General features: G+C 42.8%; 1 protein-coding gene across 2 annotated transcripts in view; it reads right to left on the reverse strand.

Annotated features, from left to right (window-relative positions):
- The window catches only part of CHCHD3 (coiled-coil-helix-coiled-coil-helix domain containing 3), a 522,566-nt gene that overhangs the window by 174,862 nt on the left and 323,576 nt on the right, over positions 1–24,128 (reverse strand). For both annotated transcript variants that reach the window (XM_029615341.1, XM_029615340.1), the window contains one exon: positions 16,819–16,902. In XM_029615341.1, the coding sequence (XP_029471201.1) occupies positions 16,819–16,902 (84 nt within the window). The remainder of the gene's footprint in view (positions 1–16,818; positions 16,903–24,128) is intronic.

The raw sequence follows: 24,128 nt of genomic DNA on the forward strand, positions 1-24,128 counted from the left end.
GGATGGAGGGGTGAAGTGAGGATTTAGTAGGGGGTGCATGAAGAGATCCTTTATATGCCGTTCTAATTGGTCTCGTAGAAGAGTGAAGGCTGAACGGAAAATTGAGTTGGAGAGGAGATTGAAGGTAGTTTTATGGATAATGGTCAAGGTCTTAAATAGGATTCTAAAGTTGATGGGAAACCAATATAGGTTTTTGAGGATGGGGTGATATGGTCTCTTCGTCTTGAATTGGTTAAGATCCTAGCTGCAGCATTTTGTAGCATCTGTAATGGTTTTGTGGTAGAGGCAGGGAGGCTGAGGAGTAAAGCGTTGCAGTAGTCAATTTTTGAGAACAGTATGGCTTGAAGGACTGAGCGGTAGTCATGAAAGTGTAGCAGGGGTCTGAGCTGTTTTAGAACGTGTAGCTTATAGAAGCATTCTTTTGTGGTGTTTATGAATTTTTTGAAGTTCATTCGGGTGTCTAGAATGGCTCCTAGATCTCTCACGTGGTTCACTGATGTTATGTTGAGGTTGTTGACGAGAAGGTTGCAGTCATTGGGAGAGATGACTAGGAGTTCTGTTTTGGAAGTGTTGAGGACAAGGTTGAGGCTAGAGAGGAGAAGGTTGATGGAGTTAAGACAGCTGTTCCAGAAATTTAAGGTTTTGGAGATGGGCTCTGTGAGGGGGATTAAGATCTGCACGTCATCGGCGTAAATGAAGTGTGACAGGTTAAGACTTGCTAGGAGCTGGCATAGGGGTAGCAGATAAATATTGAACAGTGTAGGGGAGAGAGACGAACCCTGAGGTACTCCGTGGGTAGAAGATACGGGGTGGGATTCTTTATTGTTTATTCTGACCTTGTAGGTGCTATTATTCAGGAAGGATTTAAACCAGTTGAGGGTGGTGCCAGAGATGCCGATGTCCGAAAGTCGGTTGATGAGGATTGAATGGTTCACGGTGTCAAAAGCTGCTGAGATGTCGAGAAGAGCCAGCAGATAGGTTTGGCCTTTGTCTAGGCCCATTAGGATGTTGTCAGTAAGAGAAATTAGGAGGGATTCCGTGTTTAGGCGTTTCCGGAAACCGAACTGGGTTGGAAGTCCAGGTAATCAGATAGTTGGTTGTTGACTAATTTTTCCATTAGTTTTAGCGATAAATGGTAAATTGGCGATGGGACGAAGGTTTGTGGCGTTAGCTGGATCCAGGTTGGGTTTCTTGAGTAAAGGTTTGAGCGAGGCGAGTTTCAAGGAGTCAGGAACAGTTCCATGGGATAGGGAGCAGTTTATAATTTCTGCTAGAGGCTTGGCTATGGTGTTTGGGATGGTTAGTAAGAGTTTGGTGGGTAAGTGGTCGGAAGGATGAGATGAGGGCTTCATGTTCTTGAGTATGGATTCGATTTCAAGGGAAGAAGTGAGTTTGAAGGATTCAAGTGAGGGTTTATGGATAGATAGGGGAGGATTGTACATGGGCGGAGGTTGGTTGTTTGATGTGGCCAGAAGGGCTAGTAAGTTGCTGATTTTTTTCTCGAAGAATATAGCCAGTTCGGTGGATTTATTCTGGGCTTTTTCTTCTGGGATGGTTGGTGGGACGGGTTTAGTGAGTACAGAGACGTATGAAAATAGTGTCCTTGGATCATAGAGAAAGCTATGGATTTTTTTGGTGTAGAAGTCTTTCTTGGTGCGTAATATTGAGATCCTGTAGTGGTTCATGGATGCTTTGTAAGTGGCCTGTGAGGTGGGTGTGGGATCCTTGCGCCAACGTAGTTCCTTGTGATGTAGGTCTTGTTTAAGTTTCTTAAGTTCTGCTGAGAACCAGGGTTTTCTGTTGAGCCGAGCTGGGTTGATTTCCTTAGCTGTCATTGGACATATTTTATTTGCTACGGAGTTCGTGATGTTGAGCCATTAGGTCATAGCAGCGTCGGCATTGGAGAGGTCTATGTTAAGTAGATCCGCGGAGAGGCGGGAGTCGAGGTTGTCCCTGGAGCATGGTTTTCTGACATGGATTGTTGCTTTGGGGATGAGGGGAGTCCATTTTTCTCTTATAGATAGTTTAGTAGAGATCAATAAATGGTCAGACCAAGGGATGGGGGTACAGGAGGAGTGGTCAGTAGGCAATATGGATTCATTTATGAAAATGAGGTCCAAGGTGTGGCCGGCTTTGTGGGTGGGATTATCTATAATTTGCTTGAAACCCACGGCCAAGAGGGAAGATAGGAGAGCTTCGCAGTTAGTTGTTGGGGTAGGAGAATCCACATGGATGTTGAATCAGCTAATATAATAGCGGGGGAATCCGTGTTAATGTGTTTGGCTATGATTTCAATGAGAGGAGAAGGGTCGTACTCTAGTAGCCCTGGCGGGGCATAGATTAGGCAGATTTGTAGTTGGTTGGACTTGAACAGGCCAATTTCTAGTTTAGTAGCAGAGTTCACGGTTTGAGGAGATAATCTTAGTTCTTTTTTTGCTGCTAATAGTAATCCTCCCCCCCTTTTTTTGAGTCTGGGTAATGAGAAGATGTCATATAGTTGTAGCGGCAGTTGATTTATTAGAGCTAAATCTGTGTTTTTTAACCAGGTTTCGGTAATAGCACAGATATCTGGTTGGGAATCTAAGAGGTAGTCGTTGAGAATGTGGGGTTTTTTTTGTGAGGGATTGTGAGTTAAGAAGCGTTAGAGTGATTAGAGAGAGACCCAGGAACTGAGTGAGCGGGGAGGTCAAGATAGGAATGAGAGATCTCTTTGGGCGCTGGAACGTCGGGGGATGGTAGTTTACCCCTATTATGGTAGGGGTCAGTAATAATGGGGATAGGAAACGACAGTAATATGGTTGTTACACTCGGTGGCTGCACACTCTCGGCGGGTGCCTGAGTGGCGTATCTGATGTTTAGGGAATAGTCTGTTTCTGACTCCACCTTATGTAGGTACTTAGGATGTGTATGTAAAGGCTGTGGCTTTCGGTAGCTGTAAACTCTAGTCGGGTGTCTGAGTGGCGTGTCTGTTAAGAAATAGGTCTGTTCCCACGTTGTTGTCTGGAGAGCATTTGTGGGAGGGGTCAGGGTCTGATGTTGTGCAGGAGCAAGAAGAAGTGGTAGAAGTGGCTTAAAGTGGGAGCTTTATTCCCTGTGAGGTGGGTGAGGAGCCGGGGTTTCTGTAGACTCCTTCGGTTGCTGGAAGAGACTGGAGGGATGCTTGAAGAGGGTCCGGAGAAAGAACAAACAGTAATGGTGACAAGGGGTACCCCTGATGAATTCCTCTAGACAATACAAAATCCTTGGAGAATTCCCCATTAATCAAAATTGCTGCCTGGGTATTTGTGGAAAGTGTGGAAAGAAAAGAAATAAATTGGACTTTAAAGCCAAATCCCTGGAGAGCCCTGAATAAAAACTGCCAGTTCACCCTATCAAATGCCTTTTCGACATCAAAACTAACTAGTAATTAATTTAATTGTTTTTTTAAGAGAGAAATCCAGAGAAGCCAGGACCCAGCGTACATTAACTATGGCTTGGCATCCTTTAACAAACCCCACTTGTACAGGCAAGACTAATTTAGGCAAGTTAGAGGACAAACGATCAGCCATGATCTTAGCCAGCAATTTAATATCACAGTTTAAAAGTGAAATAGGTCGATAAGAACTAGGAAGAGTAGGATTATGCCCCAGTATAGGGAGAACAACTATAGTGGCTTTATTAGCATGCCAATCAGAAAACATAATATCAGATAAAGTTTCAAATAAACGAACCAATGGTAAACAAATCCGATCCAATATAATTTTATAAAATTTGTTGGACAAACCATCCGGGCCCAGAGATTTACATAAAACTGAGGATTTAATTGCCATGACCAGTTCTGAAAGTTGAATTGGTGCATTTAAAGATTTTAAATTCTTTTTGTGACTTGGGGTATAGCAGTCTTAGCTAAATAAGCTCGTATAGATGGAATATCACATGGCTCAGCTTTATATAGAACTTGCTAGTATTGGTAAAATATATCTCCAATCTCCCTAGTGGAATGCTTCATCAGGCCCATGGCATCTTTCAAGGCTGAAATATGAGTCCTACCCTCCCAAGACCTTATAATGTTAGCCAAAAGTTTCCCTGCCTTGTTTCCATATCTGAAGAATTTATATTTATAATAAAGCAAACTCTTCTGAGTTTTCTGATATATAAGCCCATTAAGAGCACGATGCATTGCACAGAACTGCATGTAGGACACAGCTGAGGAGTTTTGACAATACCTTCTCTTTGCTATGCCCAGTTGCTTTTCTAACTGCAATATCTCACTACCAACCTCTTTTTTTCCACTTAGCAACATAAGCAATCACCTCCCCTCGAAGTACTGCTTTAGCAGTATCCCAATAGAGAACTGGCTCAGTCTGATGGCATTGATTTTAAAGTGAGCATATTCTGTCCATTTCCCACATATATATTCATGAAATTTAGTATCATAGTAAAGAGAGGTCAGAAACGTCCATCTCTGTCTAGGTGATAAAGGGGAGAGTCCACCCATATCCACCCATATGGGAGCATGATCAGAGATTGCCAGGGGACCAATCTCCGATCTTACCATCTTTGAAAAGTGATCCCGACTTACCAACAGATAGTCCAAGCATGACTTAGAACCGTGGGCCCTCGAGACATGAGTAAAGTCCTCCTCTAGTGGGTGGAGAACCCTCCAAACATCTATCTGGTCCAAATTTTGATATAAGTATGGGAGACCTTGGACACCATCCACCTGAGAAATAGGTTTCGCTGGTTGCCTATCAATAGTTGTGTCAAAAACAACATTAAAATCCCCACTGAGGAAAATCGGCAAGTGAGCGTATGGAAGAAGGATATTAAGAATAAAGTGGAAAAAGGCCTGTGAATAAACATTTGGGGCATATTTCCCAGATGGAGCTTTATGCCAAAGAGCTCAATTATCAGAAAGATATATCGTCCCTCAGAATCAATCAGGGAAGTCTGTACTCTAAATGAAAGAGAACTGTGAAACAATATGGCTACTCCCGCTTTCTGTGAGGTAGAAGATGCAGAGAAAACCTTTCCTATACACTGCTTTTGTAATTTAAGGTGTTCAGTATCAGAAAGCTTAGGCTCCTGTAACATAGCAATGTCCACACGATGCCTGCACAGCGCATGCAACACCTTGTAGCATTTAACAATTGATTCAATCCCACAAACATTCCAGGTACAACAACGAAGTCCTACCATGGAAACTCATGTAACAGAGTGAGATTGTAATATACTAAAATAATTATGTGGGTGTAAGGTCCCCCAGCCTAGACTCCACCCCTGAGAGAAACGTACGTAACAAAGAAGATATCGATGCCCGGATAATTAAAAAAAAAACAGTAACCTTACAATTGACACCAAAAGCTCTTATAATAAAGAGAACACGCAACAAATACAGGAAATTTGATCTGTAAGTACAAAGAATCAGCCTTCTCAGCAATAACTCCTATAGAAAACCCCAGCATGGATACAATATGGGTGAAGGAAAGAGCAAAAAATAACCTTACACCCCACCCCATCTTGCAACCAAAAGGAAAAATAATTTCCCAAATAGGTATACCATTTGCGCTGTGAGGATCCCCCCACCCTTAGAAATAACAAAAAAAAAAAAAAAAAGAATATCAGAGTGGCTATCCCTCTTTCAGAATAATAGTATAAAGCAGCATAACCAACTGAAAGAAACATGGAAGACATTTAAATCAAGGATAAACTTCAACCAACTTCTTCCAGAATTCAATTTGTGAAGAAATCTTTGGCTTCTTCTGCTGAAGTAAAGAAGCGATTTTTCCCGTTGTGGAGAATTTTTAATTTTGCAGGAAAAAGCAGCATCAAATGAATGCACAACTGCGCCAGCTGACTGCAGACAGGGACAAATGCCTTTCTACGCAAAGCCACCAACACAGAATAGTCTTGAAACAAAAGTATTTTTTTTACCTTCAAAGAGTAGGTCTTTTTGGCGTCTATAAGCTCTCAAAATGTTGACCATGTGAGCAAAGTTAAGAACCTTAAAAACCGCATCTCCAGTTGGTATGGGCCCCAGTAGTTGGACCCTCTCGATTCGCAAGGAACCATTTTTAGCATCCAGATTTAAAGCTGGTGTCAGCCACTTTTCTATGCAATCACCCAAACCGTGCTCAGGATGAAATTCAGGTACTCCTATGGCCCGTAGCTTGTTTCTGCACAATCGATTTTCGAGAACGTCGAGCTTGGCTTGTAGAATTTCGCAAGTAGTTTGTAGCAGCTTCAAATCTTGTGATATGATGGCTGAGGCATCCTCCATGTCAGAGAGACGCTGCTCTGCCATCTGTAGCTGTTCTTCTATGGCAGTTAATTGGGTACTTACTGCTGTGATTTGGCTAGAGAGGTGAGTAAATTTGCCCTCCAGGGCTGCAATGACCGCCACGGCGATGTCTGAGCTCAGCAAATCTGGGCTGTCGGCCCCCAAAATGGAATTGGGCACATTGGTCATTTTAGTTTCAACCCCCTTTGTCTTCCCTTTGTCCTTTTTTGTCGATTTTGTCGCCATTCCAAGAGGTAACGCAGACAAAGATAGAACAATCTACTCAACGGAGCAAAGGAAATATGTATTTAAAGAAGTGTCCAAATTGGGAAAGTATACTCACCGCAAAAAAAGAATAAAGGGCAGAGGTCCCTTGGAGAAGTCAGAAATATGTCTGCACTCTCTCTCAGCATCACGTGGTCTCTATTCGGCTTTTTAAACAAGTTTATGCTTTGGTGCGGCGTATGTTGAGTAGCAGAGAATACCCGCCTTCCATCAATTAACATTTTTCTTGTCAGTGCATTCTTTTCCAAATTCTTCAGGAGATTTTCTAGCAGCTCCACTGAATGTCACACTCAGAATAATCACACATTACCTCACAGAGATAGAATGGTGAATTATCAGTTTATGCAGAGTGTGAGTTTATTTGTGATATTATGCCAGTGTGGGCTGATCAGATTCAGGAAATGTGAAGTTATTTGTGACTCTGGCAGGAGCTTAAAAAATTATGACAATAAAATGTGTATTGTTGCTTCTTATGCATACTTCTGAGTATTATTATAGTACAGTTTTCAGTTACATATGCCTTATGCCTAGATGGTATCTTATGCTGTACTGATTACACACAAAAGGTTTTTAATGCAGTTTTTTATGTCATTGAGTTCTGTATCTATTCTATCAGATGAACTAAGAACAGAAAAAATATGGCAAAATATTCCCTTGAGTATGGCAGTTCCTGACAGGCCTTTACTCATAGGCTAGGTTTCTTTTTAAGCTGTGCATCCATGTGGGAGTGTACAGGACAGAGAAGAAAGGTCAGGGGAGCAAATTCAGAAGAGGCTGAAAATGCAGGAAACATGAAACACATACAACAGAAAAGGTAAATGAGACAGAAAGGGAAAAATAGAAAAAATCATGACAAAGAGAAAATAAAATTCCATTAGAACATGGAGACATGAAAAATATAATAGAAAAAAAATAGAAGCAAAATGAAAGTAATAACCCAGATGCAAAGCTTGGGAAACTTATCTTTGGAAGCAAGAACTTGATATCGAAACCAACTGTGATATGAAACTACCTGATTATGCACTGAGGGTAAAAACACACTACAGAAGAAACGAGAAAGCACAGTTGCTTACCTCTCCTAGGACAGCAGGATGTTAGTCCTAACACATGGGGGACATCATCGGATGGAGCCCACCATGGAAAACTTATGTCAAAGTTTCTGGAACTTTGACTGGACATACTGGGCATGCACTAATCCACACAGAGTCCCTCTTCAGTCTCATAACATAGAATTACAATAAAAACAAAAATAGGAGAAACCCAACTCTCCAGGGTAGCGGGCTGCTTTCCCGAGGTCTAACATCCTGTTGTCCTAGGAGAACGCCTGTTACGGGTAAGCAACTCTGCTTTCTCCTAGGACAAGCTGAGGGGGGGATATGATAGAATAGAGGTGTTTAAAATCATGAGAGGTCTAGAACGGGTAGATGTGAATCGGTTATTTACTCTTTCAGATAATAGAAAGACTAGCAGGCACATGGGTCAGATAATAGAAAGTCTAGTCCTCGCACATGGGTGAAACCCTAGCTACAGGCTGCTCCCCAACATAAAAGGGGACCAACAAGCACCAACCAAGTGCCAATGGGCACAACAACCACAGTGCTGATGGTAACAGAGGGGACAGCCTGAAACCAAATAATGGGCCCTAGGCAGGGAGAGTTGGGTTCTACACCTCAAAGAGATACCGAAGGACAGACTGGCCGAACCTATTGTCACGTCAGCCATCCCTATACAGACAATAGTGAGATGCAAATGTGTAGAGAGAACTCCATGTTGCAGCCTTGCAGATCTCCTCCATGGAAACTGCTTGCAAGTGGGCCACAGACATTACCATGGCTCTGACAGAATAAGCCTTGACATGACCCCCAAGATGCAGCCTTGCCTAGGCGTAACAGAACATAAGAACATGCCATACTGGGTCAGACCAAGGGTCCATCAAGCCTAGCATCCTGTTTCCAACAGTGGCCAATCCAGGCCATAAGAACCTGCCAAGTACCCAAAAACTAAGTCTTTTCCATGTAACCATTGCTAATGTCAGTGGCTATTCTCTAAGTGAACTTAATAGCAGGTAATGGACTTCTCCTCCAAGAACTTATCCAATCCTTTTTTAAACACAGCTACACTAACTGCATTAATCACATCCTCTGGCAACAAATTCCAGAGTTTGATTGTGCGTTGAGTGAAAAAGAACTTTCTCTGATTAGTTTTAAATGTGCCACATGCTAACTTCATGGAGTGCCCCCTAGTCTATTATCTGAAAGAGTAAATAACCGATTCACATCTACCCGTTCTAGAACTCTCATGATTTTAAACACCTCTATCATATCCCCCCCTCAGCCGTCTCTTCTCCAAGCTGAAAAGTCCTAACCTCTTTAGTCTTTCCTCATAGGGGAGCTGTTCCATTCCCCTTATCATTTTGGTAGCCCTTTCTCTGTACCTTCTCCATCGCAACTATATCTTTTTTGAGATGCGGCGACCAGAATTTTACACAGTATTCAAGGTGCGGTCTCACCATGGAGCGATACAGAGGCATTATGACATTTTCCATTTTATTCACCATTCCCTTTCTAATAATTCCAAGCATTCTCTGTTTGCTTTTTTGACTGCCGCAGCACACTGAACCAATGATTTCAATGGGTTATCCATTATGATGCCTAGATCTCTTTCTTGGGTGGTAGCTCCTAATATGGAACCTAACATTGTGTAACTATAGCATAGTTTATTTTTCCCTATATGCATCACCTTGCACTTATCCACATTAAATTTCATCTGCCATTTGGATGCCCAATTTTCCAGTCTCACAAGGTCTTCCTGCAATTTATCACAATCTGCTTGTGATTTAACTACTCTGAACAATTTTGAATCATCTGCAAATTTGATTACCTCACTCGTCGTATTTCTTTCCAGATCATTTATAAATATATTGAAAAGTAAGGGTCCCAATACAGATCCCTGAGGCACTCCACTGCCCACTCCCTTCCACTGAGAAAATTGTCCATTTAATCCTACTCTCTTTTTCCTGTCTTTTAGCCAGTTTGTAATCCACAAAAGGATATCGCCACCTATCCCATGACTTTTTACTTTTCCTAGAAGCCTCTCATGAGAAACTTTGTCAAACGCCTTCTGAAAATCCAAATACACTAAGTCTACCGGTTCTCCCTTATCTACATGTTTATTAACTCCTTCAAAAAAGTGAAGCAGATTTGTGAGGCAAGACTTGCCTTAGGTAAAGCCATGCTGACTTTGTTCCATTAAGCCATGTCTTTCTATATGTTCTGTGATTTTGATATTTAGAACACTTACCACTATTTATCCTGGCACTGAAGTCAGGCTAACTGGTTTGTAGTTTCCAGGATTGCCCTGGAGCCCTTTTTAAATATTGGGGTTACATTAGCTACCCTCCAGTCTTCAGGTACAATGGATAATTTTAATGATAGTTTACAAATTTTTACTAATAGGTCTGAAATTTCATTTTTGAGTTCCTTCAGAACCCTGGGGTGTATACCATCCGGTCCAGGTGATTTACTACTCTTCAGTTTGTCAATCAGACCTACCACATCTTCTAGGTTCACCGTGATTTGGTTCAGTCCATCTGAATCATCACCCATGAAAACCTTCTCCGGTACAGGTACCTCCCCAACATCCTCTTCAGTAAACACTGAAGCAAAAAAATCATTTAATCTTTCTGCTATGGCCTTATCTTCTCTAAGTGCCCCTTTAACCCCTTGATCATCTAACGGTCCAATTGACTCCCTCACAGGCTTTCTGCTTCGGATATATTTTAAAAAGTTTTTACTGTGAGTTTTTGCCTCTACGGCCAACTTCTTTTCAAATCCTCTCTTAGCCTGTCTTACATTTAACTTGCCAATGCTTATGCATTTTCCTATATTCTTCTGTTGGATCCTTCTTCCGATTTTTGAATGAAGATTTTTTGGCTAAAATAGCTTCTTTCACCTCCCCTTTTAAAGGAGATGCAATCTGCTAGCCAACTGGATAATGTATGTTTAGCAACGGCAACCCCCAACCTATTCTTGTCAAAAGAAATAGAAAGTTGGATGGACTGTCTATGGACTTCTGACCACTCTAGATTGAAGGGTAAGGCTAGTTTGCAATCAAACTATGCAGTGCTCGTTCGCCTTGGTGCGAATTGAGCCTGGTAAAGAATGTTGGCAGGACATTTGACTGCTTAAGATGAAGTCCGTAACCACCTTAGGCAGGAACTTAGGGTGCATACACAGGATCACCCTATCATGATAAAACCTGGTATAAACCGGATAAGTCACTAAGGCCTGGGGCTCACTGACCCTGCGCGATGAAGTGGCTGCCACCAAAATTATGACTTTCCAAGGCAGGTACTTCAGGTCTTAGGAGTGCAGCAGCTCAAAAGGAGATTTCATCAGCTGAGCCAGCACCACGTTGAGGTCCTAAGACATAGCAGGTGGCCTTGGGGAGGCGTAAATTGAAGCAGGTCCTGCATGAACCATACAACTGTGGGCTGTACAAATATAGGCGTACCATCTACACCTTGGTGGTATGCACCAATGGTACTCCGATGAACTCTAAAGGAGATGGTTTTCAAGCCAGCCTCCGATAAGTGCAGAAGGTATTCAAGCAGTTTTTGTGTGGGGCAGAGGAAAGGATCTAGGGCCTTCTGCTCACAACACATGGAAAACCTCCTCCATTTCTGTCCATAGTACTTTCTAATGGAATGCCTTTTGGAAGCTACCAGGACTTGAGACACATCCCCTGAAAGATCAAGCAGCTGCAGGCTTAACCTCTCAATATCCAGGCTGTGAGCAACAGGGCCTGGAGATTGGGATGCCTCAACCTACTTGATTCTGCGTGATGAGATCTGGGGACGTCCCCAGACTGATCTGTTCCCAGAGGGATATCTCCTGAAGGAATGGAAACCAGACCTGTCTCGGCCAATGAGGGGCTATGAGGCTCATAGTCTCTCGGTCCTGTCGCAGCTTCAGGAGAGTCTTCGTCACTAACAGAATCGGAGGACACAAGTACAGAAGGCCCTTGCCCTAATGGCAGGCAAAGGCATCCAAGGCTGGTTTGCCATCTGACCTGTATAGGGAGCAGAACTGAGACACCTTCCTGTTGCAGGGGTCGCGAACAAATCTACATCGGGCTTCCCTAGAGATCAGATTCATTACCCCCTGGTCCAGAGACCAATCATGGTGTCTGAAGACACGACTCAATCTATCCACTACTACATTCTCCGTTCCAGCCAGATACATGGCCCAGAGCACCTTCCCCTGTGTGCATCCCTGCTTGTTGACATACTACATTGCCACTTGACTGTCTATCTGGATCAGGACAATTCTGTTGGACAATCAATCTCTGAAAGCCCATAGAGCGTATCTGATCGCCCGGAGCTCCAGGAAGTTGATCTGACACTGTGCCTCCTGAGCAGACCATAGGCCCTACTTGTGGAGCCCATCTAAATGGGCACTCCACTCCAAGTTGGATGCATCCATGTAAGGACAATTTGGGTAGGCGGCGTTTGGAAGTTGACTTCCTGTTCCAAATTCGAGAGAACCTACCACCAAGCAAAGAGTCCTGGAGCGGTGGTGTGATTCGGATTCGAACCTGGTGGCCCTAAGTGGCCTGGCTCCACTGTGAACTCAAAGTCCATTGGGCTTTGCGCATGTATAAATGTGCCAGGTGAGTAACATGGACAGTTGTGGCCATGTTGCCCAACAGACTCAACAGGTACCTCGCTGATACCTGCTGACTCTGTTGAATTGTCCCTACAATGCATGGCAGCGTAAGCGCTCTGGTACGTGGCAGGAAGGCTTTCACCTGAGCCACGTCTAACAGGGCTCCAATGAAGTCCAACTGAGGTGACTGGCTGAGATGGGACTTTGGGTAGTTGATAACAAACCCCTATTGACTCCAACACCCGGATGGTCAAGCGCAGGGATCACTCTGTCTCCGTCTGAGAGATGCTCTTGGCCAGCCAATCATCTAGATAGGGGAAAACTTGCACTATTTATTTATTTATTTAAAGCTTTTTTTATACCGGCATTCATGATAAAATCACATCATGCTGGTTTACAGGAAACAGGGGAGTGATAACATTGAACGAAAAACTGGTGTTTATAGGTAGATATAAAAAGTTACAATAAAACAAGGGAAAATTGAACTTGGGTGAGAAGAAGAGTAGCTGGAATAATTTAGGCAATAAGAATGAACAGAATAAATTAACTTATTTACAAAGTGTTACAATTAATTACATAGTGTTGATGGGAAATTTACAAGTGGTTGTGGTATGTCTGGAGAGAGTTATAAGAGTCCGTTGTGATCGTCAGATGTGATCAGGAAAGGCCTGCCTAAACAACCATGTCTTTAGTCTTTTTCTGAATGTTGGTAAGCAAGGTTCCTGTCTGAGGTCAGGGGGTATGGTATTCCATAATGATGGTCCAGCGGTGGAAAAGGCCCGTTCTCTGAATGTTTGATGGTGTGTAACTTTTGTTTGTGGAACGTGTAGGGATCCTTTGTATGCTTCTCTGATTGGTCTTGACGAGGAGTGTAGTCTGAGCGGGATTTGAAGATTGAGTGTGGCTTGTGAGTAGATAATTTTGTGGATGATGGTGATGGTCTTGTGGAAGATTCTAAAGTGAATTGGGAGCCAGTGTAATTTTTTGAGAATGGGGGAGATGTGATCTCTTCTTTTGGCGTTTGTTAAAATCCTGGCAGTAGCGTTTTGCAGCATCTGGAGTGGTTTTAAGGAAGAGGAAGGGAGACCAAGCAAGATAGAGTTACAGTAGTCTATCTTGGAGAAAATTATGGCTTGTAGGACTGTTCTGAAATCTTGAAAGTGAAGAAGTGGTTTTATTCTTTTCAATACTTGTAGTTTGTAGAAGCCGTCCTTGGTGGTACGGTTGATGAATGTTTTTAAATTTAAATGGTTATCAATTAAGACTCCTAGGTCCCTAACTTGGGAGACAAAGATGTTTGGTGGTGTGTTTGGTGTTTGGTGGTGTGTTTGGTGGTGGTTTGCGGAGGTGCACCACCACCACGGCCAGTCACTTTGTGAAAACACATGGGGCCATCGCTAGCCTGAACGGCATACTCTGTACTGAACTCTGTACTGAAGTGCAGTTTTCCAACCACAAATTGGAGATACGTCCTGTGACCTGGAAAGATCTCGATGTGGGTATATGTATCCTTTAAATCAAGGGAGCACCGCTAGTCCGCTTTTTGCAGGAGGGGAATCAGGGTGTCCAGAAAACCATCTTGACCTTTTCTCTTTTTAAAACTTGTTCAAGGCCCTTAGGTCTAGGATGAGATGGAGGCCCCCTGTTCTCTTTGGAATCAGGAAGTACTGGGAGTAGAATTCCCGCCCCCATTGCCTTGGTGGAACAGGCTCGAATGCTCTGGCCATTAAGAGGGCAGAGAGCTCCTGTAGTAGTACCTCCCAATCCACTGATGACCCCCAAAAAAGGTACGGAGGAGAATTTGGCAGGACATCCAATAGTTTCAATCAGTACCCTTGACGAATGATGGACAGAACTCACTGGTCAGAGGTTAAAATGGGCCACCAGTCCACAAAGAACCACAGCTTACCACTGACTAGCGTCTCGGGTACGGGTAGCTGGCATATGCTCCCCATGATCCAGGCAAGACCCTGTCCCGGGATATGGCTGGGGCACCGGTTGGGGCTTGGGAGCTCGCTGCTGCCTTGACAGCTGTGAGTGCCCCCTCTCTGTGAACGGGAGCGAGGGGCCAGAGGATAGTACTTCCTCTGGTGGTAGAAAGACCTCCTCTGACCCTGCCTCGCAGACCTCCTGGCTGAGGAGGGCGGGTCCGAAGTGCTGTGCCACTGCATCCTTCACCTCGTCTCCAAAGATATTCGCTGCTGTGCATGGGCAGGTCAGCTAGTCATTCCTGTACCTCCGGTCGAAGATCCAATGTCCACAGCCATGCTATTCTGCAAGCACTGATTCTTGCTGTATAGAATCTCGCTGTCATCTCGAACACATTGTAGGTGGAGCGCACCTCATATTTCTTGCCCACCAGGCCCTGACACACCAGCAACAGAATTGTATTTTGCTGCTGTTGAGACAGCCACCTGGCTGCCTCTTGCACCTGCTTCCAGAGGTTGCGAGAGTATTGTCTCATATGGAGGTAGTGGAGGCAATTCGGGGATTTCCAGCATCTTGTGTCTGGTGTCCTCCTCCGTCATCAGCTGAAATGGGATGGCTTCCACCATCGCTTTCACAAAACCTCCCAAGGTCAGATTCTCAAGCGGCGACATCCTTTGCTCCTCTAGAGGAGACAATTCTGAGGGGAGACCCTTCGAGTCCTCGGAGGAGGATTCTGTAGTGTCATCCCCCAGGGGTCATACAGGCCCTACTCCTCACTGACATCAGCAGGGGAGAGGGCCCTAGGTGCTCGGTCTTCGTCCAGTGGCTTAGGCACTGGTGCCGGCTGTGATAAAACTGGACAGGGGCTGTAGGCTGCAGTGTATCCATCGGCCTCGACAGTGCTTCCTCCTCGGAGGAACCAGCAACAAACACCACATTGGGCGCGGGAAGCATTGGTGCCCCGCCAGATATCGATGGTCCCCCAGGGGCGGTATCGAACTGATGATCAATCAAGGCATTCTAGCAGCAGTTCTAACAGGGAGAGCGCAGGCACCGGTGCCATTGGTGACACTGGCTGGGTGCCCTGCAGTGTCTGATCGACCACTAGCTGGACTCTGTGCTCAAACTCCTCCGTGAACGTTGCCAATGCCAACACGACCGGGGAGTCAGGAGGGTTGGCCAGATCTTCCTTGGATCCCCAAAGTGTATCAGCGACTGACACCAGGATCAGTGGCGACCATCATGGACACCCGGCATTGATGGAGGATAGGCATTTCTTGTCATGGGGCCAGCACCAACCTGAACCTGGCACCGAGCATTGATGGTGATCGGTGCTGATGCTTCCTCGGTTTCCCTCAGTGTTCGGCCTGGTCTTTCCCTGGTGTCGAGTTCAAAGACGAAGAACCCAATGTCATCAATCTGGAGAAGACAGACTGCGGCTGGTGTCCAGCACCATCAACTGAGTGGATGGCCCCGCTGATGTCGATGGTTCGATGTCCATCATGGACATTGTCTTCGGACACTGAGGGCATTGACGGAAAAAAGAAGATGTAATGATCTTTGCGCCTTGAAAATTCTCCAGGTAATTTCATTAACAAGCTTTAAACAATAAAACCACAGTATTTTCTTCCACATTTTAGATTTTAAATGTGAGAAATCGAAAAGATGTCTTGAGTACATTAAAAGCAGTGAAGAGGGGGGAAAGAATGCAGAGAAGTGTTACCAGAGATCGATTCAAGGGAAATTATCACCTTGCTAATAATAAAACACTAACATAATTTATCCTAATTGATATTCCATTGACCAGTTTCAGGTTTGCTTTATCTTATTTTGCAAATTTTAATTTATTTTTCCTCTAGTCCTCTGTGGCTGATGTCATTCTAGGCTTCAGAAAATTAAATGTTATTTGATTTCTCTCATTGATTTTTTTCCAGTTTTTTTTTTTTTGTTTTACTTTTGTTTTCATACAAAAAGCTTCCATGAATTCCCAAGAAATTTGGTTAAAGACAATAAATGATTTTGCTCTAGCTTTGTATTTTTTTTTATTAAGGTCTTGCTTTTATCATCTTTATTTTCAGGGCAGGAAGTCCCAGCGCAATTATTCCTGAGAGCTAAAATAAAAACACGTACCAAATTCAAGCACTCTTGTTTTAATAGAAACGTGAACAGCATGCTAAGTACAATACTTGGATTTTGCTCCATCTTTTATCCGGATGTTAAGAACAGTATCCAACTGGCTAGAAGATGCTAGTGCATTATTATTATTATTTTTTTTTTTACCAGGAAAAACGTATTTTGGAATTGATAAAGAGTACCCAGGTATTGCAGGTTGCTTTCTCATGTTCATTTTCAGAGCTCTGTTTTTTACATTATTTTTCAAGTCTATTTAGAAAATCACCTTTTAGAATAATTACGTCTAGCATCCTCACAATTCCAATTACTTAAGACAAATACTATAAAACTAAACTGTCCAAATGCCAGTACTATAAAAGCATGTGCTCCAAGCAATCACGCTACAATACTTACATGGTACATGTATGTTAACACTGACCTTACATGTCCTGACCCCTCACAGTCCTCCGTCTCTAGAACTGAGCTTTGCTTTGGAACCTGCACCACCTATCTCTGAACTGTTTTGCACCAAGAACCAAAACCCCAACAAGAAATAATGCTTCTTACTCTCTCTTCCAGTCTAGCCAGTTGTTCTTTGTAGTATTCATCTTGCTTCTTCAGCATGCAATCCTTCCCTTCTAGCTGCTTGGCCTAAAACAAAAATTGCAATATTACACTCCATACCAGTGGTCTGGAAGATTCATTTCATTTTACTTACTTCAGTTCTTATCGTGTTGGATTGCTAAAAACCCCAGTGTGGCACAGCATGTAATGGATACAATCATGTAAATATAAACAGGTTAAAATAAAAACATATTAAACTGTTTAAATCTGTCAATAAAGGCCTATCTTGGATGTGCCATATTTCTTACCAGCATGCATTTTACAGCAAGCTATAAGTTAATATTAGTATCTACAAAATCAAGCAGGTCATACCATACATTCACTGGGATATGTAGGCAGCAGCACATAGCAACTTGTACATGAAACCATTTCCATGCATGGCTTGCATGAGACAAAGAGCAAAAGGCTGCGTCTTCAACAAAATGGAAGTGTCCTGAAATCTTTCAATTTTATTGTTATTTTTCCTACTCCTTTATGCTTCCAGCTTAACTGGAATTAAGGCCTGGAATCAGGTGCCATGAGCCTTCAATGCCCAACTACCCAGGAAACGTTTCCTCTATTTTCTATTCCCTTTCAACTTAGTTCCATCATTGCCATGACTGTCCTCAGCCTGGGGCCATGCACAAGGGCTCCCTCCAGGATCCTTGCAATCACGGGCCATAAATAAAGCCTCGAGATATCACTTTTGCACCGTTACTATGATTCCTTATGAATGCTGTTCCTGCAGGATCCCCAACCCTGGCCAACCAGAGGAGCAAAAAACCTAAGTTGGGAATCAAACCCAAGTCCCTCTGCATGGCAATGCACAGCCCTGCCACTGACTCATTGGGTCAGCCCATCTTGAGATCTTTTAATACCTCCTGCAGAATGTATTCTTCCACTGCTAAAATGCTCTAAAATCCCCACACATGCAGGCTCTGCTTCTGAAATTAAAGACGTCAAAATTGTGGTTTTTTTCAATATTTGCCCAACCATCTTCACCGGAATGTTAGTGACATAAAATGACGTCATCAGGCTTTATTAAAGCTGCAGTGCCATTGGTAGATCTCTCAATATAGGATTTTAAATTACAGAATTTTGAAACGTAGTTAAATAATGCTGTCTAACAAGTCACAATGCTTAAATTTCCTCAACCATTGACTGGTGACATCCTTTGAATTACCCTTACCTCTCAACAAATCTAATGTTCCACTCCCCGATATACACTTGTGCGAAAGATAACCCTTGCTTCAGTGAGAGAAGCGTCTGTCACACTGGATGGGAGATTAAACCTTTCCCTTTCCCCTCTCTCTCCTGGTCCTGGGTTGAGGCATTCCTCCTAAACAATCAGAGGTGCACCAAAAGGACCTTCTCTGGAGGTTGTAATACACCAAAGACCCGACAAATTTTAAAATAATCCCAGACATTTACTGAAAGTCATGGAAAGAACTGGAAATCAAACGAGGAGAGGGGAAAGGAAGATGCCTCAACATGACAAGAACTAAAGCAGACAGCATAGAACATATTTTCCCATTTTCTGCCTTATCTTCAGGTTGCCATATCAGACTTAGCCGATTAAGATGGTCTTATTAGGAAGGAAACAGAGCTGCCAGAGTCAGCAGAAAAGCTCATTGGCTCTTTCAATGATTAATTAACATGTTTCAGTGCATTATATTAGAAGGAAAAGTAGATGTGATTTTTTCCCCCTTTAATAGCCAAAGGTTCTGCGGTGTTTTCTGGCTTTCTTTTCATGTCATTATGAAACTCTGGGAACCTCATTAACCAGTAGCCTCCACAGTAGCAACACAACAAAGAAAGTGGGCATGCTGATTTATGTAATTCGGTTCTTTAGTTTACTCACCTTTCTTTCCAATTCCTGAGGCATAAAGAGTAAAGAAAACAGATAATGACCAAGTGAACCTCTGCATGAATTACATTCTGGAAAATTAGAAAGGGGGGGGGGGAGGCCAAAGCACAAAAAAAATCAAAGTCACTTTGAAAATATCCAGTTGTTGGGAAATACTGCCTAAGCCACTAAACAAGATTTCAAACAATCCTTTCTTCAACATTTTACCTAATGTTTCCACCTGCTCTGTACCTATATCCGACATGCTGCATGTTTGCAGGCCTCATCAGCATTTTCAGTATCTACATTCTATAGGAGTCTCCGGCATATCACGCCATACACGTCACACTTAACTCTCAATGTCTGGCACTTTCAGCACCTACAGTTTGCTAGCGTCTCCTTCATTTGCAGACTCTGGGTTCTGTATTTTCAACACTCAACACACTTCTGATACACTTGAGATTTATGCTGGATTAAGCTTTAGTCTTGGTGATGCCAAATAGAATATCCGATGCTTCTCCAAGAACGGCAAACAAAATGTAAACGTGTCATTTACAGTATTTTGTACCATTAACCATGCACAACGATCTTACAAATAAATCAAACTAGGATCACCAGGATTATTTTTTGTATTGAAACTAAACTGGCAGTGTCCTTTTAAATTCTGAACATTCCTCAGTTTTTTTGAGGCACAACTACTACTGTTTCACTGAGACATTTACTGTATTTCAATTTCTGCTTTATCACCAACCCAATGCAGTTCTAAAACGTTCAACATCAAATATAAAATGAACACTGAAACAAACATTTCTCACTTACAGTCAATAAAACAAAACATTACCAATAACACAACCATACCATCCCCATTACTACAAAAAACCCCATCAGCTACCACAATTTCCTAGACAACCACAGAACAAACAAACCATGCTATAAAATGGAATACCATCAAATCAAAGAACAGCTTCCCTATGAGACAAGTCAAATGTTTTTAAACACAGCACTAAAAAGAATCTTCTTGTCCTGTTTTCTAAGATAGATATAATCATCAATTTTCCGAGCATAAAGTGGAAAGGAATTTCAATGTCTTGGTGCAATGGAGAAAAAAGTCCTCTGTTTTGTTCCCACCAATCTTACTGGGTCATTTATCATTTCACATTAAATAGTGCAATGCGCGCTAATATTCAAATGTCACATTAGTTATGCAAGTGATAGGAATTTGGGTGGAGTTAAGGGTAATGAGTGGCTCCTAGCATCAAATGCAAAAGAGTAACGCACAGCAACATGGTTTTTAATGCCAGAAGTAACTACACCTTTTTTCTGTGCATTACCGACCGAAAAGGTTTTTAATCGCACATGCCAGTTCTCAGGAGAGAGAGAGACTCTGTAGAGACCAATATGTAAGTTTACTATTTATACCACTGTAAGAGGGGGCACTTTCAACTCAGAGTGAGGTCTGGGGCAGTTTTACATACAGTCAGAGGTACGAACAACAAAGTTGACATCACTGAAGATTTTCTGTCATTTGGAGCGATGAAAGGTAAAAGAGAAGTTGATTTGTACAATGTTCTCTCTACCTAGCTTGACTGAAGCTAGGCAGAGAGCGCATCAAGCTAGGTAGAGAATACACTGTACAAATCAACTCCTCTTTTACCTTTCATCACTCCAAATGACAGAAAATCTTCAGTGATGTGAACTTTGTTCGCACCTCTGTGTATGTAAACTTCCCCCCCCCCCAAAAAAAAAACTCCAACCTCATCCCGAGTTAGAAGTGCCCCCTCTTAGAGTAGTATAAATAGTAAACATACATATTGGTCTCTACAGAGTCTCTCTCTTTCTCTCTCAAACCAGCATGTACGATAAAAACCTTTTTGGTCAGTAACATGCCTAGTCAGCATGTGATGCGAAAAATAAGTTGTGGGTACAATTAAAGTATTGTGCGTTGAGGAAATTACTTATGCAATGCGGGAGCAGCGAAATTAGCCTAATCTCGCCCCCTTTTTATAGTGGGCGCTATTTCTGCTATATTTATAGCATTTTAATTAATCTAAGCCTAAGTTCCTTAGGCAATGGAACCTGCGGTATCTTAAATACCTTGCTGGGGCATATCATTTAATAGTTTGTTTATTTTATTTATTTCATTATTTTTATATACCGTCGTTCGAGGACCATCACAACGGTTTCAATAAATTTGTAAAAAACACAGAAAATAAAAACATACATACATTTAAAATAAAATACTAACAGAATATAAATAGTATCATCTTTGTAAAAGTTAAAACAATATACTATCAAATAAAACTATAAAACGAGGGCGATTATGTAAAGCAAAAGAACAGAAGGCACGCGGAGTTAAAAGGAGAATCAAGGCAGACTGGAGAGTAAGAGGAGAGCGTTATGATTATGTTGCCTTCTCCTGGAGTCCCTGGGAGCAGGATTAAGAGTGCAGCCCCTGGGACTCCAGGAGAAGGCAGCTCCTGTAATATAACCTGTCCTAACTGTAAAAAGGGAAAGGCAGCCCGTTTAACGTAGCTGGCCTGCTTCTAGTGAGAAGATTGTCAATGTTTTAACTTGAAGTTGTAAGCACTGTAAATAAAGTGTTTGAAAAGCCTGATTGCTCATGCTATTTTACAGACTCATCCTCTCTTCTAATCCCAATTCTACTTCCTTTCCTATCAAGTCATTTCTCCCATTTATTCTGCCCCTATTCAGCTCTTCTCTTCTCACTGGTTAGTTTCTTCAGATAGTAAAGATTCTTACCACATAGCAAGTTACAAACATTAAGGACAAAATCTTAAACTCTGCTTGACTCAATAAAGGGAGCCAAAGCAAGGACTCCAATGTTGGTGTAACATGGTCCCAAGATTAATGAGAACTTAATTATGATCCTTAAGAACAAAGTGCAAATTTCCAGGTATTGCATGGCAAAAATTAAAAAAGACAAGCCTTGTTTCTTGCAATGCAAGTACCATTTTGAATTGCTAAGAAGTCAAAAACTGCACCTGCGCACACCCTTTCTTGGGCCCGTTCAACTACCCATTGTCTCCCTATCTGCCTGCTCCCCCAGTCATTTTCCTGCTCACTAGGGCACTTCCCTACCTAGCAAGCTCTCCTCTTTGGTTTCTGCCCATCCTGACTTTCCAGCCCCCTGTCAAAGTAGAAAGCAAGTCACATAAGGAGCCACTGTGAAAGAAGCACATGCTCAGGCCCCTCACATGCCAGCCTGTTTGATGGAAGGAGAGAGGGGCGCCAAGGAGAGGATCTAGGAAAGCGAGAGAGGAGCCAAGGTTTGCAGCATTACAAGCCTAGGGAGACAGCATCGTGGGTGGAAAAGAAGGCTCTCTGCAGCAACTGCAGGATCGCTTCTTGTACACCACAATCTTACCAGAGATGGATGTCGGAGAGTGCAAGAGAGGCTAGAAGTGGCAGTGGATAGAGTGAGAGACTGGATTGGAGTGGACAAGAAATGAGGCAGGGACATGAGGTGAGGCCTTGAGGGGGATAATGAAGAGAATATGGCGAGAGAGTAGGGGAGAAAAGAATGAAGGGAACATAAGAACATAAGATTTATTTATTATTATTTATTTATTATTTAAATTCTTTTAATATACCGATGCTCAAGACCAGGTCTTATCGTACCGGTTTACAGTAAACTAGGGGTAACCAGTTAACAGAGCAAACAACAACAAAAGTTACATTATAACAGGGAATGTAGAACTAGGCTGTTAGAGAAGAAATAGGTTAAACAAATTCTAACAAATTTTAAAAGTTAAGTTAAACAAATTCTAACTGGAGAGAAGGGCAAAAGGAGGAGAGGGTGCTTACAGGATAAGAATTATGTACAAATTTACCTAGTATATATGAAAATTAAGCAAATTTACAAAGATTTGCCATACTGGATGAGATCAAGGGTCCATCAAGCTCCGTATCCTGTCTCCAACAATGGCCAACCCAAGTCACAAGTACCTGGCAAATACCCAAACATGAAACAGATCCCATGCTGCTAATGCCAGCAGCAAGCAGTGGCTATTCTCTATTGATTAATTGCAGTCTATGGACTTCTCCTCCAGGAAACCTATCCAATCCTTTTTTAAACCCAGCCACACTAGTTGCTTTAAGTCAGTGGTTCTCAACCCTGTCCTGGGGACCCCCCTAGCCAGTTGGGTTTTCAAGATATCCACAATGAATATGCATGAGAGAACATTTGCATGCACTGCCTCCATAACATGCAAATTTTCTCTCATGCATATTCATTGTGGATATCCTGAAAACCCGACTGGCTGGGGGGGTCCCCAGGATAGGGTTGAGAACCACTGCTTTAAGTACATCCTCCAGCAACAAATTCAAGAGCTTGATTGTGCGTTAAGTGAAAAAGAATTTTCTCCAGTGTTTTAAATGTGCTACTTGATAACTTCATGAAGTGCCCTTTAGTCCTTGTATTATCCGAAAGAGTAAACAACCATTTCACATTTACCCGATCAAGTCTTTTCACGATTCTGTAGACCTCTATCACATCCCCCTCAGCAGTCTCTTCTCCAAGCTGAACAGCCCCAACCTCTTTAGCCCCTCCCCATAGGAGAGCCATTCCACCCCCTTCATCATTTTGGTTGCCTTTCTCTGCACTCCCTCCAGTGCATTACTATATCTCATTTGAGATGCGGCAACCAGAATTGCACACAGCACTCAAAATGCGGTCCAACCATTGAGTGATACAGAGGCATTATGACAGCCTCCATTTCATTCTCCATTCCTTTCCCAATAATTCCCAACATTCTGCCTACGCCTCTGACTGCCACAGCACACTGAGCTAACAACTTCAATATAATATCAACTATGACGCCCAGATCTTTTTCCTGGGTGGCAACTTCCAAAACGGAACCCAACATCATGCAGCCACAGTATGGGTTATTTTTCCCAACATGCATTACCCTGCACCCATCCACCTTATATTTCATCTGCCATATGGACGCCAAATCCTCCAGTCTCGCAAGGCCTCCCACAATTCATCACAATCCACCTGCAACTTAACCAATCTGAATAATTTTGTCATCTGCAAACTAGATCACATCACTCATCGTACCCCTCTCTGGATCATTTACAAATATATTAGAAAGCACCGGTCCAAGTACTGGTCCTTGAGGCACTCCACTGTTCACCTTCCTCCACTGTGAAAAAAGACCATTCAATCCTACTCTGTGCCCTGTCCTCCAACCAGTTTGCAATTCACAAAATGACATCTCCTCCCATCCCACGACCCTTTAGTCTTCTCAAAAGCCTCTCATAAGGGACCCAGTCAAACATCTTCGAAAATCCAAATACACCACATCTATTGTTCACCTCCATCCACAAGCTCATCCAAACCTGCAAAAAAAATGTAGCAGACCCGTGAGGCAAGACTTCCTCTGGGCAAATCCATGCCAGATGTGTC

This window comes from Rhinatrema bivittatum, chromosome 9, assembly GCF_901001135.1.
Source record: "Rhinatrema bivittatum chromosome 9, aRhiBiv1.1, whole genome shotgun sequence".
NCBI classification, from domain to species: Eukaryota; Metazoa; Chordata; class Amphibia; order Gymnophiona; family Rhinatrematidae; genus Rhinatrema; species Rhinatrema bivittatum.